General features: G+C 38.8%; 1 protein-coding gene across 2 annotated transcripts in view; it reads right to left on the minus strand.

The window, feature by feature from the left end:
• agla (amylo-alpha-1, 6-glucosidase, 4-alpha-glucanotransferase a) overlaps window positions 1-16,074 on the minus strand; it is a 29,255-nt gene extending 13,181 nt beyond the window's left edge. The window contains exons 1-13 of one of the 2 annotated variants that reach the window (XM_084546135.1): window positions 14,871-16,074; window positions 11,210-11,337; window positions 10,293-10,503; window positions 9,274-9,443; window positions 8,179-8,382; window positions 6,100-6,281; window positions 5,333-5,444; window positions 4,926-5,052; window positions 4,504-4,606; window positions 4,082-4,179; window positions 3,009-3,148; window positions 2,649-2,836; window positions 1,414-1,537 (exon numbers count right to left, since the gene is read on the minus strand). In XM_084546135.1, coding sequence (XP_084402261.1) covers window positions 1,414-1,537; window positions 2,649-2,836; window positions 3,009-3,148; window positions 4,082-4,179; window positions 4,504-4,606; window positions 4,926-5,052; window positions 5,333-5,444; window positions 6,100-6,281; window positions 8,179-8,382; window positions 9,274-9,443; window positions 10,293-10,503; window positions 11,210-11,297 — 1,747 coding nt within the window. In that variant the 5' untranslated portion in view covers window positions 11,298-11,337; window positions 14,871-16,074. Of the gene's footprint in view, window positions 1-1,413; window positions 1,538-2,648; window positions 2,837-3,008; window positions 3,149-4,081; window positions 4,180-4,503; window positions 4,607-4,925; window positions 5,053-5,332; window positions 5,445-6,099; window positions 6,282-8,178; window positions 8,383-9,273; window positions 9,444-10,292; window positions 10,504-11,209; window positions 12,168-14,870 lie in introns of those variants that run through there. The other variant, XM_084546136.1, reaches the window with a different exon arrangement.
• Window positions 16,075-16,758: the final 684 nt, after the last annotated feature.

The following is a 16,758-nucleotide window of genomic DNA, read 5'->3' on the forward strand; positions in this document are numbered from 1 at the left end:
AATTTCTGGTACTGCCATTCTGTCTCCCTTGTCTTGACTCAAAATAACAATTTAACTTAGACTGTCACTTAGCTCTGATGTCATGTTGTCATTTCACTGTGCTAATAAGTTAGTTAAGCAAACTACATGTATTACATGTGCACAATGGCAAGTTGAACAAGCCTTGATGAGGAGAGTGTCATGTTCAGTAGAGGAATACAACTACAACGTTTAATACAATCCAGTCAACGTGGTCAGTGCCACTAAACTGCTTCAGTGTGATCCTTGAACTGGAAATAGTATCAAATCTCCCCTCTAAATGTTTCTAAATCCACGAACAATGAAGTCGTCCTGATTATTTACAGGTTTACATAAAAATGGAACAGATTTGACGTGGTCTCAGACTTTTGGATGTTTAAGGCATGTCACATCCTTTCAGTACTTGACTTAAATACTAAAGGTTACAAAATGAAGGTTATTGTACCAGCACAGAAACAGGGGAATTCTGTTTTGCTCTAGAAATGTTCACAAAATCATCACCAACTTAAGTTCAACAATATAAGGATTGAGTTCATGAGCCTGACTGGTCCAGAATATTACTTATTTTTATAGTTGCTTTTAGATGTTATATTCAACTAGTCTTCTGCAATTTTATCTGTAACTATATACACTGCTCAAAAAAATTAAAGGAACACTTTTTGTCAAACTTCCTGGATACTGATGTGGTCAGTTAAGTAGCAAAGGTGGTTGTTAATCAGTTTCATGAAATGAAATGAATCATGAAACTACCAACACGTGAGACAATGAGACAACCCCCAAATCAGGAATGGTTTTACAGGTGGAGGCCACTGAATTTTTTCCCTCCTCTTCTTTTCTGACTGTTTTCCACTGCTTTTTTTTTTTTTCGTCCAGATCTGGGAGGAGATACCCCAGGACACCATCGGTCTCATTAGAAGCATAAAAGCACATCGGGGCCATACAATCTACTGAGTACCATTTTGAGCTGCTTCAATATAATTTCAGCAAAATGGACTAACCTGTTGCATGACTATTTCAATTTCATTTCCAGGGTGTCTTTGAATTCAGTCCTCTGCAGATTGATAGTTTTCATTTCCATCAAACAATGTGGCATGCTTTTGCTCCTAACACATTACCCAGTCCCTATCAGTACAGATATCCAGCATGATTTATTTCTGAGATCTGATGTGTTTTCATAGTGTTCCTTTAATTCTTTTGAGCAGTCAAATGTTATTGTGTTAAGATGAATGTTTGCCTCATCAATACCTCTGTTTAGGTCTGTATTTGTATTTGTACATGTACATGTGGAAGTTATGTTTAAACAAAGAGAGGTAACAATGTGAAAACCTTTGAACGCAGACACATGTTAGTGAGTACAGTATACTGTGTATGTACTGAACACAAAGAGTACTATACCTCGAATGAGTGATGTAATCCCTAGTTTGGTAACAAAGATATTATCCAGCTCCTCACTGCCGGTGAACAGTTCAGCCACCACATACAGGTTAGGACGCACTCGTCTGGCCACATCCAGCATGAACTGGTCAGTCACAGCATGGCAACACACCGAAGCCAGAACAAGAGCACAATGTAGGAAGGATGGAGGGGTAGACAGCAAGCACAAAGAAAAAGGCAAGACGGATAACCATGAGGAGGAAAGTTAATATAAAAGAGATACAGCCAATTAGTAAGAACAGGCCTCAAAGTAATCACAACATGCGATCATGTCATGAAAGAACACAGAGAGTGAGAATAAAGAGATAGATTGAGAGGGGATGTTTGGATATGGAGAGGTGAAATGCAGAACAATGCAGTGAAGAGAGAGGGAAAAGATACAATCACAGAGTTAGTTTGTGCATGTACCTCGTACAAGACTGCTTATTCCCAGCCGGTTAACAAACACATTGTCAATTAGCTCGCTGCCTGTAAAGAGTTCAGCTATGACATACAGATTGGGTCTGACCGCTCTGGCTGCATCTAACATGGCCTAGACAAAATGTACCAGCATCACAGACAGGGAGAGAAGAAGAAACTGATGTTAACAGGGACACATACATAAAAGCAGTCTCCAATGAAAATTTTCTGTTTTTATGTTATTAATAATACAAAGGATATGGACGCTAGACTGCCTTGTCTGTATTTACAGTATGCCTAAATTCACCTAAATTCACTTCAAGGTTTTATGTCATACTGTATTATAACAAAGTATTCAACTGCTTCAGATTACTTCAATTTTGTTCTGTATTGCTTTCTAAAGTGCATGTCATTTTCAAATACAGTTTAATACACTGTAAAACAAAGGTTACCTGACAAAATCATTTGCACTGAGAAAGCAGGACTAAAGGCCAGAAATGTGCTTTGTGAGATCACAGTGACTTTCCGCCTTTGACCATCAAATTCTAATCAGTTCATCCTTGAGTCCAAGTGTGTGCCAACTTCGAGACAATTCCCTCAAGGAGCTCCAGCTATATCCCGCTCATGACAAGGAACCTAATGTTTCCCAGCTTTCTCAAGCGCTTTGCAGTATTGCAGCATTAAAATGATGCTGTGCTGCAATATATTCACATGTATAGGGATTAGTTTTCTGCTCTGTCTGTGTATTTATGGACTTCCACTCAAGTGTATGATAGCATGATAATAAGTTACAATACCTCAGCAACATGTAAGGGTGTTGAATGACAGTTGTCCAGTCTGACTCCATGGAAATATTTGGCGGTAATTTCAGTGTATTTCTGCATGTGTTCCCACAGGTATGGACAATCCTCAGGTCCATTTCCATAGCGGAGTTTGACACTGTCACCCCAGCAGACCAACTCCCGGCGCATGTACACATTGGAGCCTATGGAGTACAAACACTTACAATACTTCCTGAGAGAATAAGTCATACCTTCATTTTATATACAGTATAACTTAAAATATTGTAATAAATATTCTAATAAAATATCTGTTTTATTTATTTGTCTATCTACTGTATACTGAGTTTGTGCCTGGCTATTGTTTATTATGTTTACCTGGCTCAGCGAAGTTGCGCAGTGGATCATCACCCATCACCCACCCGTTGTGAGCCAGGAAGTGGCACATCTTGTCTGGCTGGTCCAGTAGCTGCAACTCTTGCTTCAGAGTCATGTCCTGATATGGGAAGGTAAAATACCTGAGACAGAAAGATGAAATTAATCAGATCCACCGACACCCAGCACGAGTCTGGGGATATGATGTAGTTTGGCCAGTTACACTTTCAGTATGCATTTCTGTGTGTTGGCATCACCCACAACGACATTTCACAACAGAGAAAAGGGCTGTTAATGTCGGATGGTTGCCGGTTTGATTTGATATCCATCCTGGAAATAGAAATGATTATGCTCTTCCTGCTGATGTACTATGTGGATAGCCCTGAAATCAGCAGAGCACATCCATGCTCCAACCTGAATAACTTGATTTGATTTTGATCTTACTGGGCCAGTTTCCTCAAGAAAAGCATAACATTTGTAACTGCAAAAAGAAAACGCATTCATATACATGAACGTATTAATGTAATGTACTGCACCTCTGCTGTGGTTTTACAGAACATGATGCCAGATTAAAGCTGACCTTTGACCTATATCTGTGTCTATCCAGACTCATGTGACGTGCAATGACTTTGAAGGAATTTAATAAAAGTTTGTTGCTTTGTTGTTCAAACTTAGACAATGATTTGTTGTGTTATGGCCAGTGATACCTTTTGTGAGGCGACCTTGAGGTTTGACCCTCACAATCTCTGAGTCCTCTATGCCAAATGTGAAGAAGAAATTATGCTGAGGCGTTCTTGAGATATCATGTTCACAAGAAAGGACAAGACAGACATAGGGCCATATAGACAACCCCAGAAGAAAATGTCTCTGGCCATGCTGTCACACTACAAAGCTAATGTGAGGGCTTTTTCCTCACGGGGCACATATATCATATTTGTGATGAAGCTGAAGAATGAGGCATCTTTTTCTTACACTTTCTACCTCGCCACCACCCTCCATCTAATGTTTCTACTCCTATCTCCAGTATCTAATCGTTTTTTGTTCTTGCTAAATCCATCTTGTTAAAAATCCATTACCTAGTGACCAGGGGGTTTTTCTTGGTAACAGGACCCAGTTTGGGGCCGTGGTCGGCCAGACGTTCATACACTACATTTCCCACAATGCAGTTGGCAGCCTGGCATAAAAAGAAGGAAAAGAGAGGATGAAAAATATATACAATCGAGTTCTACTCTATATGCTACTATTTTAGAGAAGGAATTAGTAGTGAACTTGTATTACATATCATTTACATTATGAATACCATCACCTCCTCCCTGATTCCTGCAAAAGCCAGCAACCATGTCAGGTTTGGCTTTAGCTGACTTCTATATACATCCACATGTAGCAACTGAGACATTACTTTCTATTTGTCCTTCATTTCTAAGACAGTTATATGAAGCTGTCTTGGTGCATTCTCATTATTTACATAAGAGCCTGGTGTTGTTACACTAAACCCTACCTGCTCCTGATGCTGGTGCACAATGTGGTGCTGTTCTTGATTCAGCTCGTTTAGTTTCTGTCTCAGCCAACCACAGCACTCCTCGATGTGCTGCGGAGAGGAACTACAGACAGAGGTAAGATGTAAAACAAATTGACAACACTTCACAATCTGCCAAGTGCTATATGCATGTATGTACACATACTGTACATAACTGTACCTCCAATATCTGAAACAAAATCAACTAATACACATTACAACTTCATTAAACTGTTAAGGAACAGTCACATGACAGAAATTCCTTCATGACATGACTTCACAAGTAATCTTCTCTCTGACTAATCATGACAAATCAGCTTCTGGAACCAAACTGATCATATTAAAAATGAATGGTTTTGAACAAAGGCCTTCTGACAGTCACACCCTGTCATTTTGAGTCTTACCTGTGAGGTACAAATGTCTCCAGAGCAGAGTCCATGTCCACTGTGTTGCCAAAACGACTGTATTGTGGGTCCTGGATGATCTTCAGGCCCTTCTGTCCTCCAGTCTTACTGTGGTCAGGCTTGGTACCTAAACACACACACAAACTATATTTTCAATCTGATAACTTAGGCCATAGGTCTTCAGCTGCATATTTCAGTCATCTACCACAGTTATATGTGTCTATTTGAATTAAAGTGTTAACTGAGGAAAGTATTTTTATACTTCAAGCTTGTTTTTTCAATTTTACACACTATTTATATTGGGCTGTGTGCATACAATAAGGCTGCTGCTTCTCTGCTTACAGGTTTCAGAGTTTGATAAGTTTCAGAGATTTAACATTATTTTTCATCTACACTGATCTACAAACCATTTTGTAGCAGAATTCTGAACTGCTCCACAGCACTGTCCACTTTGACTTGAAAGAACTCCCACAGTTTGACCTCAGGATACACGTCCTGCCACAACACACTGCGAATGGCCTGATAAAGAGAGAGACAAATTACACAGATTATCGCTATTACCAAACGGAGCCTCTTATATTCTGCAAAAAAGCTGTTGAAAAAAATATAATTGAGTATTATCTCATCAATTATGAGGGTTTGACAAAAATGCTATAATGTATGTACACTGATGTTAGGAAGTCCAGAATCCAGATGAAAGCATGCAGAATGTCTAACAACAATGGCAATAACAAAAAGAGTTAAATCAAGCTAAAATGATTTCTCTATATTACTCTGAGGATATGATTTGTTTATCACACTTGTTCAGGCTTTACTTGTGTCACTATCACTCATGTGACTATCTGAATTTATTATCACAGGAACACACAGTCCATGGTACAGGATGCAGAAAATAGAAGAGCACATTTGTGGAAGGTTCCAGAATGCCTTACTCTTGTGTTCAGATAGAGCAAAGGAAATACATCAATGCTTGTTTACTCTTCAACTCTAACTTTTATTTAACTCCATATTACATTCTGCCAAAGATTTATATGACCATAGTCTATGATCTGTCACATGCTAGCATAAAATTAAAAGCAATGAATCTTGCCATAAATCCCACTGTTTGTCATGTGTCCTATACAACACAGTCATACAATGACAGTCATGAAGTGTGTCACGTCCCAGCACTCACATTTAGATGTTTCTCACTGGTGATCTCAGCAGGAAGTCCTTTAGCTTTATAGCGTCCCTCTGCCACCCTGGTGGTTAAATGACAAATAGCTCTGTCTAAGACCCAGGCTGGACGCAGGTGAGGCGCATTCACAAGGTTATAACCACACTCAGGATGTTTTACTATCCATGCGCTGTTAGCAGCTGTGAAGAAAAACAGGAAAACCAGTGATAAACTCTATTAGGAATGCTGAATGGTGGAACATATATTTTGGAAAATAAATAAATAAATATAGACATAACAAACAACACAGTATTTTTAGCAGCAGATAATAAGCCAGCCTTATTTAAATAGTTAATAACATCACCTTTATTTCAGTTGTGTAGAGACCTACTGATAGTATGAAACTAAATCAACCACTCAGTCCACATTTAACCTTTTCATTGGGTTTAATTTACAACCTTGACCTTTTCTGGGAGGGAGAGGGGGGATGAGGAGATAAGACTAGAGGCCTTGAAAAAGAGTACACCATGCTAATATAGGGCAGCACATTCAGCACAGAGCTATAGCATCCCCTGACCTTTATTTTTGTTCTAGAAAGACAAACAAACGGAAATCAGCTCCACTGGATTTCTTGCAGAAAATTTCAAAAATCTGTCAGTTCTCACTGGAAAATAAAATCTAAAGCAACCAATCTTACATGAGAAAGTTATGTTCAAAAACTTACATATATGAAAATGACTATAAATATATAAATATACAGTCCAGGTAGAGAGAGTAGTGATGCAAACATTTGTATGATGTGATCTCTGCTTTTTTTTTAGGATTTTTAGTTTTAGTCACAACATTGGTTGCAGCAAATTTCTTGAGGTTTGTAATCAAAGCACGAATCACTCCACATTTCTTTGTTTTTTATTTATTTTTTAAAGAGGACCCAAAGATGGACAACATCCAACAGTTCACTGCTGAGGTGGGTATGTCCTTTTATGGGAGTGTTTTGATGTTACAGGAACTGGTTTATTTGACAAGCATCCTGGAGTCTTTAATTTACCAGGCCACTCTGAAGAAGAACGCAGTTCCATTAGTATGTAGTATTAGTATTCATTATGTTCTCAAAAATACTCACATGTGAACTGCGTTAAATGGCTTTAGCTCATACTGTAGGCTTTAATTCTTGCAGGTTAAGGGAATTTAAGCCTTTTAATTGCAACTGTACATCCCATTTCATGCACTTCTACAACAACACAAGATTTATCGGAGCTCCTGTCCGAACAATCAGCAGGACTGTATACTTTAAGAAATCTTTATATTTTAACATGTCTACATGGAGTCACTAAAGCAGTCACTGTTTTGTCTTTATTTCTTGTGATCACATACTTCAACATTCAATCATTACATAATCTTTACGGTACAGATACCCCACCTCTTTTACTGATAATCCGCAAATTCTTATTTAAACAGAGTTCTGAATTTAGTCTCATTTGAGTCTCAGCACGTGCTTAACATGAGTAAAGCTGCGTAGAACTTCATTTTGTGCCATTGACTTCCTCCCCACTTGTTCTCAGTTTAACATGCGGCTCACACGCACCTCTATACACATGCTGCATAATGTGTGCTTTTGAGGGAGAAAGAGAGACAGAGACTAGGACATACCATACTCTGATAAATGAAAACCATTACAATCCCATGCATAGTTGTTCTGTATATTTTATACACAACAACAAGCCAAAAATATTATGCTAATTATGCATAATGCTCACACTAGAAACAATTATTGTTGTTTATCTTACAACAATGGCAAATGTCAGGGATGGGTTCTTTCTTTTATCTTGCCCCTGTCAGATAAGTCATTGCAAACATCCCTTCTTCCTAGAATTACTGGTGATTAATTGACTGACTCATTTCTTAATCGGGGGATTCAACAAATAAAAATTATAATTTTAGGCTATAGTATTACTAATGTATCAGATCTGACTGATTTATCCCACTAACCTCCTAAGAACTGAAAACATTCAAAATAATCTAACAAGTGATCTGACTGAGATGTAGATTAACAAAAAGGACACATGTACAGTATATTTACATACCGTACCCACTTACCAGTATGATTATACACCACATCGGTAATGCACAGCATGTTCCATTCGGTCCTTAGCTTCTCCACCAGAGCCCCCACATCTGCCCAGTTGTAACACCGACCCTGTGGGCTGAACTCAGGGTTGAATGTCAGCTGGTCAGCTAAGGAGTAGCAGGACCTAGACTCTCCCAAAGTCTGCAGAGGAGTGAAGTGGATCATGTTGTATCCTGGAAGAGGAAAATACAGAGTAAGCCACATACACACCATTCATTTAAGAACACATCAATCTATTTAATGCTACCAATATCCTTCTTCCATCACACACCAGTGTGTCTATGTTGTGCAATATGTACACACACAAACATCAAGGGTAAGGACTCATCATACTACCTAAATAGGAAACCTTGTACTACTGTATTTGCTAAAGTAGAGTACTGCTGCCATGCCAGAAAAGGAAAAACAAGGCAATGCCCATTCATTATGCTCCAGAAAAGATCTGCCAACCAATCATATACAGTCATATTCATTATCTGAGTGCAGTGGTTGAAAGTCAGTTGAAACACATCCTGTAATGAAATCTGAATGGTGTGTAACCAGACTTATATTCTGATCAGCTTTCAGTCTGGCTACACCTCTATGATGAGAAACATTTTGTGGAATATGACTGAAGTCCTACTTCATGCTAAGGATGAGACATTGCATGACTGTCAGTACTGTGCACAGTTGATGATATGGTAATACTCATATCTGCTTACACAGAAGACAGAATGAATTCAACCCACCGGGCACATCAAAATAAAATAAAAGGTACATTGTACGAGAAAAACATGTCGTAATAACATTAAATATTATGTTATAACATAAAATATATAACATAAGGTCTTGATATAAAAATACAGATTTTTGTAGCTATATGTCTCATCAGAAAGTAAGTTTTTCATTTGAATTTGAAAATGGTAAAAACAAAATGAGAATAGGAACACAATTCAACCCGAAATACAGTAACTGTAACCCCATAGGGGTTAGCATTTGGTGTGAAAGACAAATGTCCAAATGTCCAAATATTTCCGGTTTTGAAAAACCAGATGCTAACTCTTGACTAAATCAAATACACCCACCTGACTCCTTGGCCACTCTGAGTCTATCGGGCCAGTCATCTAAGAGTCCCAGACATTTGGACAAGTAGGTCTGGATGGTGATGCAGTCTAACGGGATAACGTGGTTGTCTTCACCCACACGAAGCACAGGGTCAACTACAATGTAGCCTCCTCCTGAGCGCTCTGTTTCCCTGTAGGAAAAAGATCAAATTCATCACAAATGCATAACAGAAAAAGGTACCAAGGCTGAGGCAAGGATCTTTGCTTATTCCACTTAGGTGTTTTAACTATTGTTGTTAAAAAATAACATTAGTGAATATAGGTATTGGCCAAGCTCAGAAATTAGATCTAAAGCAGGAAGCTCTTAATCCTTCAACACTGGAAATAACGTGTTCAGACTCACTGTACACAATTATCTCATTCATTTACACCTGGCAACCTGTATCTGCATACATGATCTGGATAAGGCGAATGGCAATCAGATCGGTCAGATCACTTATGGAGGTGGTCAGGTTCATTCTCATCAGTCGAAAAAGCATTTATATGAGCTTTGACATGGTTCCAAACTGCATCTATATTTCAGTGGAGGAGCTGTATGTGTCAGCGCAGTAAACAGACTCTACCAGATCCCTTAAACTACAGGTCTGTCATGTCCTGCACACTTTACACACGCTCAGCATGAACACTCCCAAACAAAACTGCGCTCACTGTGAAAACATCGCATTCATGTATAAGTGACTTGGGTACTTATTCAGGCATAAGACTGACATGTTAATGCAACATCAGATTAATGCAAAGGTGTGCAAGTATACAACGTTTGATTACCAGTGTTCTCAGGTGAACACACAGGGCAGAAACACAAGTAATATAAACAAGTGTTTAGAACCAAAGCTGAATTCAAACTGCAACATGTGATAAAAAAGGAGGTGTTACTGTAACAGCTACAATCAGGATGTGATGTATTTTTAAATTAAACAACTACACCCAAACTAAATGCTGAACCCATCACATGTGAGAAACTATTGTCAGGAGGGTCTTACACGCATCCAAAGTAGTACTGATAGGACCCAGCTATCTTCAGATCCAGAGAGCAGAATTTATCAGAGTCATCCTCTTTTCCTGTTGGATAGTTCCATGCCAAGACATGGAATTTGTCCCGTTCGAACGGCTGATTATCAATTGGGTAGTTGGTGTATACCATAACCTTCTTCCCCTGAAGGCTGGGACCCAGGCGGAACTGCAGCTCGAAACCTGAGGAGACAGAAATGTTTTGACTACACAAAGGACAAAATATCATGTTGAGAGAATTACACATTATTTTTGTTCTCTGTTAATTTTGTACACACCATGCTCCAATGTCTCAACATGTTTAAAAGGGTTCCTTCACTTCCTGCACCAGTCCAGCAGGAACAAACTCATACTAACTGACAGCTTGCTCTCTCAACCGCACAGGCCTGCATCGTGTGATGATTGGTTTGATAACATCATGCAGGAGAATCCCATATACCACACACAGTATGACAAGAACCGAACAATGTCTGTCCTCCTCCAGAATCTGGACCATGACAGGATTGTCTATAAATAGTCCAGTTTAACAGGCAGCCCACAAAATCCCTATCGGGTTCAGAGTGCTGTAAATGTCAAGTGGTACACTTCTCTCTTCAACTTCATTTCAGCATACATGTGTTGCATTACTGCTCCTGGATGCTTTTATTTCACAGTCATACTGTAGTTATTGTGAAATATACTCCAGTACCTCTTCAGTAAAGTACCTATTTTGTAAAAAGTATAAAATTCTTAGATAAAACAGCTACTACAGCAAAACTATATCACATACAAGGCACTAACGTTGCCTGTAAAACATAAACAATCATTGTCAAGTCAAATTTTTATTTTATTTTTCCAAAATTTCAAGTACTTTAGTGAAGTGGAAGACAGCTATTTAGAAGAAGCATACCTTGTTCGAGTCTGAACAGTGTCCTCTCCAGATTTTCCTTGTCGTTGAGCATTCGGACTCGGATCTGCTTCAGGTGTTGCGGCAACATATTAAGAGGATCTCTTCAAACTTAACTGATTTCCAGCCTCCTGTAAGCAGAGAGAGAGACAGGTTACTACATGATTATACCCAGTGGTTTACCAATTCATACCAACCATGAGGAGACATTTCTTGTGTAATAAGTGAGTACTGCCTTCAAATTGCCCTCAGGCTGCATGGCGTCCAATGGAAAAATGTTTTCAGTATTTACTGAGGATTGAAAATTCTGTAGGAAGAATGCATTGAATGATTGGCTGAACAGCTGCTGACTTTTAAATTTGATATACAATATATTGTGTGTATACGTGCTTCAAATGTGGGTGACGGGGGACACAATATACCTGCTACAAGGTCTGTAAATGTCACAGGAGGGGATTCTGTACCAATATGACAGCAAGCAAGACCAGTTTAAGTGTTCACATGACTATTGTTTTAAAACAGACTCATTCAACATGAAAAATTGTGAATCTGGATGTTACCAGCGGTGTAATAACTTTACATGCTTTAAATGTGACTTATGTTCAGAATTATTACTTCAATATTAGTGGACATAATCTTGACTGTTACCAAATAACATGCTCTGAGCTGTTCCCACCTCTTTCTATAGACAGGAAATTAAAAGGATTCAAACATAATCAGTGGGAAATTTCACATTTCGACAAGTTAAACAGCACTTTCTAACGTCATCATCAACACTGAATGAGGGAATAACTAGTGGAAGAATGCTGTTGACCTGTCATGTGGAGCACCACACACAGAGTCTGTGACAAGGAAACACTCAATCTGCTCTGAAGGTTTGTGGACATAACAAGATACTCGCAGTGGACCATAGTGTTAAAAAGAATGTTAGCTAACATACAATTACAAACATAATCAGATGTATAATCACACACAAAAGACTATGATGCTGACTGTAAAATCTTTTAGTAATGGTGGTTTGCAGTTTTTGGCTGTACTGACCTTTGCCATTTGTTTCTTTACCCTACACTAAGAGTACACAGTTCAAACTCTGAATAGCAAGTTAGGAAATCTACATAGGTGCAGTAGAGTGAATACTAAGGTTATTTTTGTTAGCAATCAGAAATTTGATTTAAATTCAAGTTTTTACAGCAATGTGAAAGGACTGAGTTCCAAATGTCTGTGACTAAAATATAGATGCATCAGTCAAAAAACTAAAAGGGGAACATATGACAACATATCCCAAACACAAAAAGCCCTGACCTATAAAAACAAATACAGCTGATTCACTTATCAGCAGCTACATGGCAGATATGAATAGCACAAAGTCGGTATTGCTTACTGGCATGAAGATAACAAGGGTTAACTAACTGAGGTTCCATACTGCAGAAATTACAAATTCCATGCCTTTTACCAATATAAAGCAGGTCTTGACTAGCTAAGCTATTAAGCTACAAGATCTGGAAACCAATTTATAACTGCATAGCCTGATTTGAAATCAATATGTCAGCCCTTTAGATGCTTCTTTTCTACTCGCTGTGCACACATGCACTGTGTTTGAATACAGCTGAATGCCCAAAAAAGCTGTTCTCGTTTACATATTTTTATGTATCTGATATCTGACAATAGACTGACAGACCAGCCATCCGGGGACTCATTTTTACCACTGGACCCCAAACAATTGTTTAGTTTGCCTGTCCTAACGATACACCTCTATATCAGGGCATGGTAGAACGAATAATCTGTGAAGTATTTTGAGCTGAAATTTTAAAGACACATTCGGGGACACATTGCGAGACTAATATTAATTTGTTCAAAGGAGTATACTAAGGAAACCTACAAACAAAAGAGTTTGACGCAATGGCTCAGTTGCCCCATGCTTTGCGCAAACGGTTGTAACGCAACATGAGGAAGTTAGTAAGAGTACTTAACCTACTATGAAGTAAGTACTTCACTTCAAACACACAATAGCTGCTGCTTCAAACTAATTTAGGACTCAATATTGCCTCAGCAAGTGATGGAGTCAGAGGAACTTTCCTAAAGGCACACAGAAATATTTTAATTCTTAAATGTACATTTTGCAGGACACATCATAGCAGTAAGAGGTAAACTACAGTATAAACTGCACTGCGACTGATTGTGAAGTAACAAAAAAAATTGGTTCCACTTTCAATGACAGCACATTGCACATACACAATAAAGGAGAACAAAGGATATATTGTATACAACAATACAACGCTAGCCCTTCTGCATGATAAGTGTGGACTTTTTATACTAAATGCTGCTGACATTTTTCATTTTTAAGAATAATACTGAAATGATTTTACTTACAATGGGACAGAGTGTAGTATTACTACTTTTATTTCAGTAGAGACTTACAGCATGCACCACTAACTATTTAAGCATCTTGGATTATGGTTTTACATCCACATATTACTGACTGATGTTTTGCGCGTTGCCATGCTATCTACTGAGCACTGTGTTTGCAATGTGGATTTTTAAGAACTACTGTCGGAACATTACAATAATATCTGATTCATTGACATGGACTGACATTGCATATCTCACTCCCTAGAGACGCCGAGTACTCACAGTACAGTAGTTTGAGCCGGGACTCGTTCACACACTGGAGACCTATAAGGTCAGATCTTGCTATCAGACTCTTGGGTTCAGTTCTGTAATAACTGGCTGCAGGTTAACGCATCCCAAGTCACTGAACTCCACTGAACCCTCTTTCTGAGTCTGCGCAGTGCTTCGGTCTTCCCAGGGCAAGGTCAGGAATCCAGTCGTTAATGTCACACAATCTATTTATAAAACTCCTAAAAAGTGTTCAGCTCGTTTGACACCTCGGACCCACACCGACGCAAACTGACAAACAAAGGCGCAGGCGCACAATTGCATCAAGATAACGGTGGATATTTATTCGTCAATGAGATGCTGGAACGTGCAATGCTAACGTCCCGTTTGCGGCTGCACTCCAAGCTCCATTCGTAAGACTGCAAGTTTAAAGTTGCCTTGCTTATGAGCATACGCGTGTCCCTTTGAAACACAGTGCAAAACCTCAGTTTAATAGTCAGTAATCGGTTAACAATTCGGCGTGCATCGTTTAGCAAAGGTACCTTATTTCAGTGAAGAATTAATATCGTACATCACGTATCCGAAAGCCTGTAGTGGGCGGTACCGTCAAGTTAGAATTTACAGAAGAATATATCGTAGAGTCAGTCAGAGTAAGTCTTAGCTTGTAGAGCTCAAACTTAAGAATGGGGTTTATATTTCAAGTGTTTCGTGAGGTAATATTGAGGTACTTTTGTTAATAAGCAAAGCAACATTAAACACGGAAACCACTACACAGAATTTTGAATGGCTATGAGCGTTTGTTGACGACACACAACCGACAGACTGTTTTTCCGTATTAGGGTGCAAACCTGAAAAATCTAGTGAAACGTGAGGTTCATCACGTAATAGTTAAGGTTATAACAGTTAGCTAAACTTATGTCAGCTAGCAAACGCAGCTCTTGATTTATCCTCCGAGCTAGCAGCCACGAGCAGGCAAATCATAATATCTGGCATTAATACAATGCAAAAAACAATGTAGAGACATGTTCAAAGGTCCATTCCCATTCACCTGTCAGTTGCGTCCACGGTCCGACACAGCAACAGGAGAACAGTTAGCAGTGTGACTGACAGCTGGTTTTCCTGGATGGACAGTGGTTGGACTGAGGGGGCGTGGTCATCACACAAGGGCCTGGCTGCTACCGTAATGGCTCGAATATATTGGAAAAGAGAAAATGTCTCCAAACCTTTATTCATTAAAGCAGAGACGCCAAGTACTCGCGCAAACACAGTGGAAATATAAGATTATTTAGCCGGCAGCCTCAGCTACAGTTATATTGCGTTGGCCTTGAAATAAGGATTTAATACATTGCTCTAGGAAACTTCAGTTTGCGTTTCTGACGTTGTTATACCTTTTAACACTTTTATTTGGGCTCGAACCGTGAACCGTCAAGCGCATATACTGGCTAAAAAAAAGACAAACGCTATTTGCAAATTGTTTTTAAATGGACACATTCCTGTTTAATTGTAATTCAAAAGCAAAGGCTGGGCAGAGGACTTTCAACTGTGACTGAAAATCTTGTTGCAATCTGACAAATTTACAGCAACAGATGATACAATCTAATTGGAGATTGCTGCCAACATTTTCACAAAGAACCTTCAGTTGCACCATTTCTGTTGCGCAATTTCCCAGGTTTACTGGGCACACACACACACACACATCAAGCACACACAGAGACAAGGGAGTTACGTAACCTGACTCTGCAGTGCAGTCGTTGGGCAGACAGTGAGCACGCCAGGCCAGTAACACAGGGGAACTGGTAAGTAACATAATGCCAGGATTATGTCATCCACAGACATACTGTACAGAAGGTAAATTCAAAGGTTATCAGAAATCAAGATGGGATTGCCTTTCAGATTTTAAAATGAGATTTTTAATAAAATTGCTCTTTCTTTTCTTATGCATTGTTTTCACCCTCACATCAATCTTTCAAGCCCACGCTTCTTCACTACCAGTTGATTCATTTATTCTACAGATGCTACACCCTCACCTTTCATTATAACGAGGGAATGATATTGAGCATATTCATTGCTCTCTGATGCATTTTTGTTGTTGCTGAGGTGAAAAAAACTCTAGTAGTGAAAAAGAAGTCTAGCAAAATATTTATCAGAAAATCTGGAATGCATTAGTGTACTACCTTTCGAAGTCAATAAAAAGTGTCAAATCTTGTCTATTTTGTTATTAAGAGCAAATGATCATGACAAATTAAGAAATAATCAAGTATAATTCTTGGAAGAAGTATCCTTAAGTGTGACTTGCATAGACTTGATATTTGTTTACCAGTCAAAAGCTCAGCTAATGTGCTGTGTCTGTGTGAGTGTTACATGATCATATTTAGTTTATAGTGCCGGCAACATAAGCAAACTTCACTTCTGTCATTTATTTGCAATTCAAATGTTAATTACCCACATGAAACCAGTGAGAAGTGCACATGAAGAAGAAACATACAAAAGTGCAAAAAATGCAAATATGTTTCCTTCACAGATCCAGAGCTGATGGTCGTAACTGTCATTGTGTTATAAAAGTGAGAAACCCACACTGCCATTCTGCTGCAGCAAGCACTATCATCTGCTGCTGTACACACTCAACTATGTATGTTCTGAAAAACATTTTCCTCTGAGCCCTCCACCTGTACAGAGTTGACCTGAGTCACTTACCTGAAGCCTTTGTCCTTGTAACTGTTTCAGGGCTACACTTTAAAGTTTTAAATAAACATTAATAAGCATTTGTACTAATAAGACAGCTCTGTGGTTAATGGCTGATTAGAATTAATCAAAAATGAGGTCCAGTTAGAGGACACTGAACAGGCTTTCAGTTCAGCTCTCATCAAATCAAATCAAATCAAATTTATATACTTGAATTCCACTGACACTGACCTCCTGTTAAATAAAAAGACAGC

This window comes from Chelon labrosus (genome assembly GCF_963514085.1).
Source record: "Chelon labrosus genome assembly, chromosome: 6".
Lineage (NCBI taxonomy): Eukaryota > Metazoa > Chordata > Actinopteri > Mugiliformes > Mugilidae > Chelon > Chelon labrosus.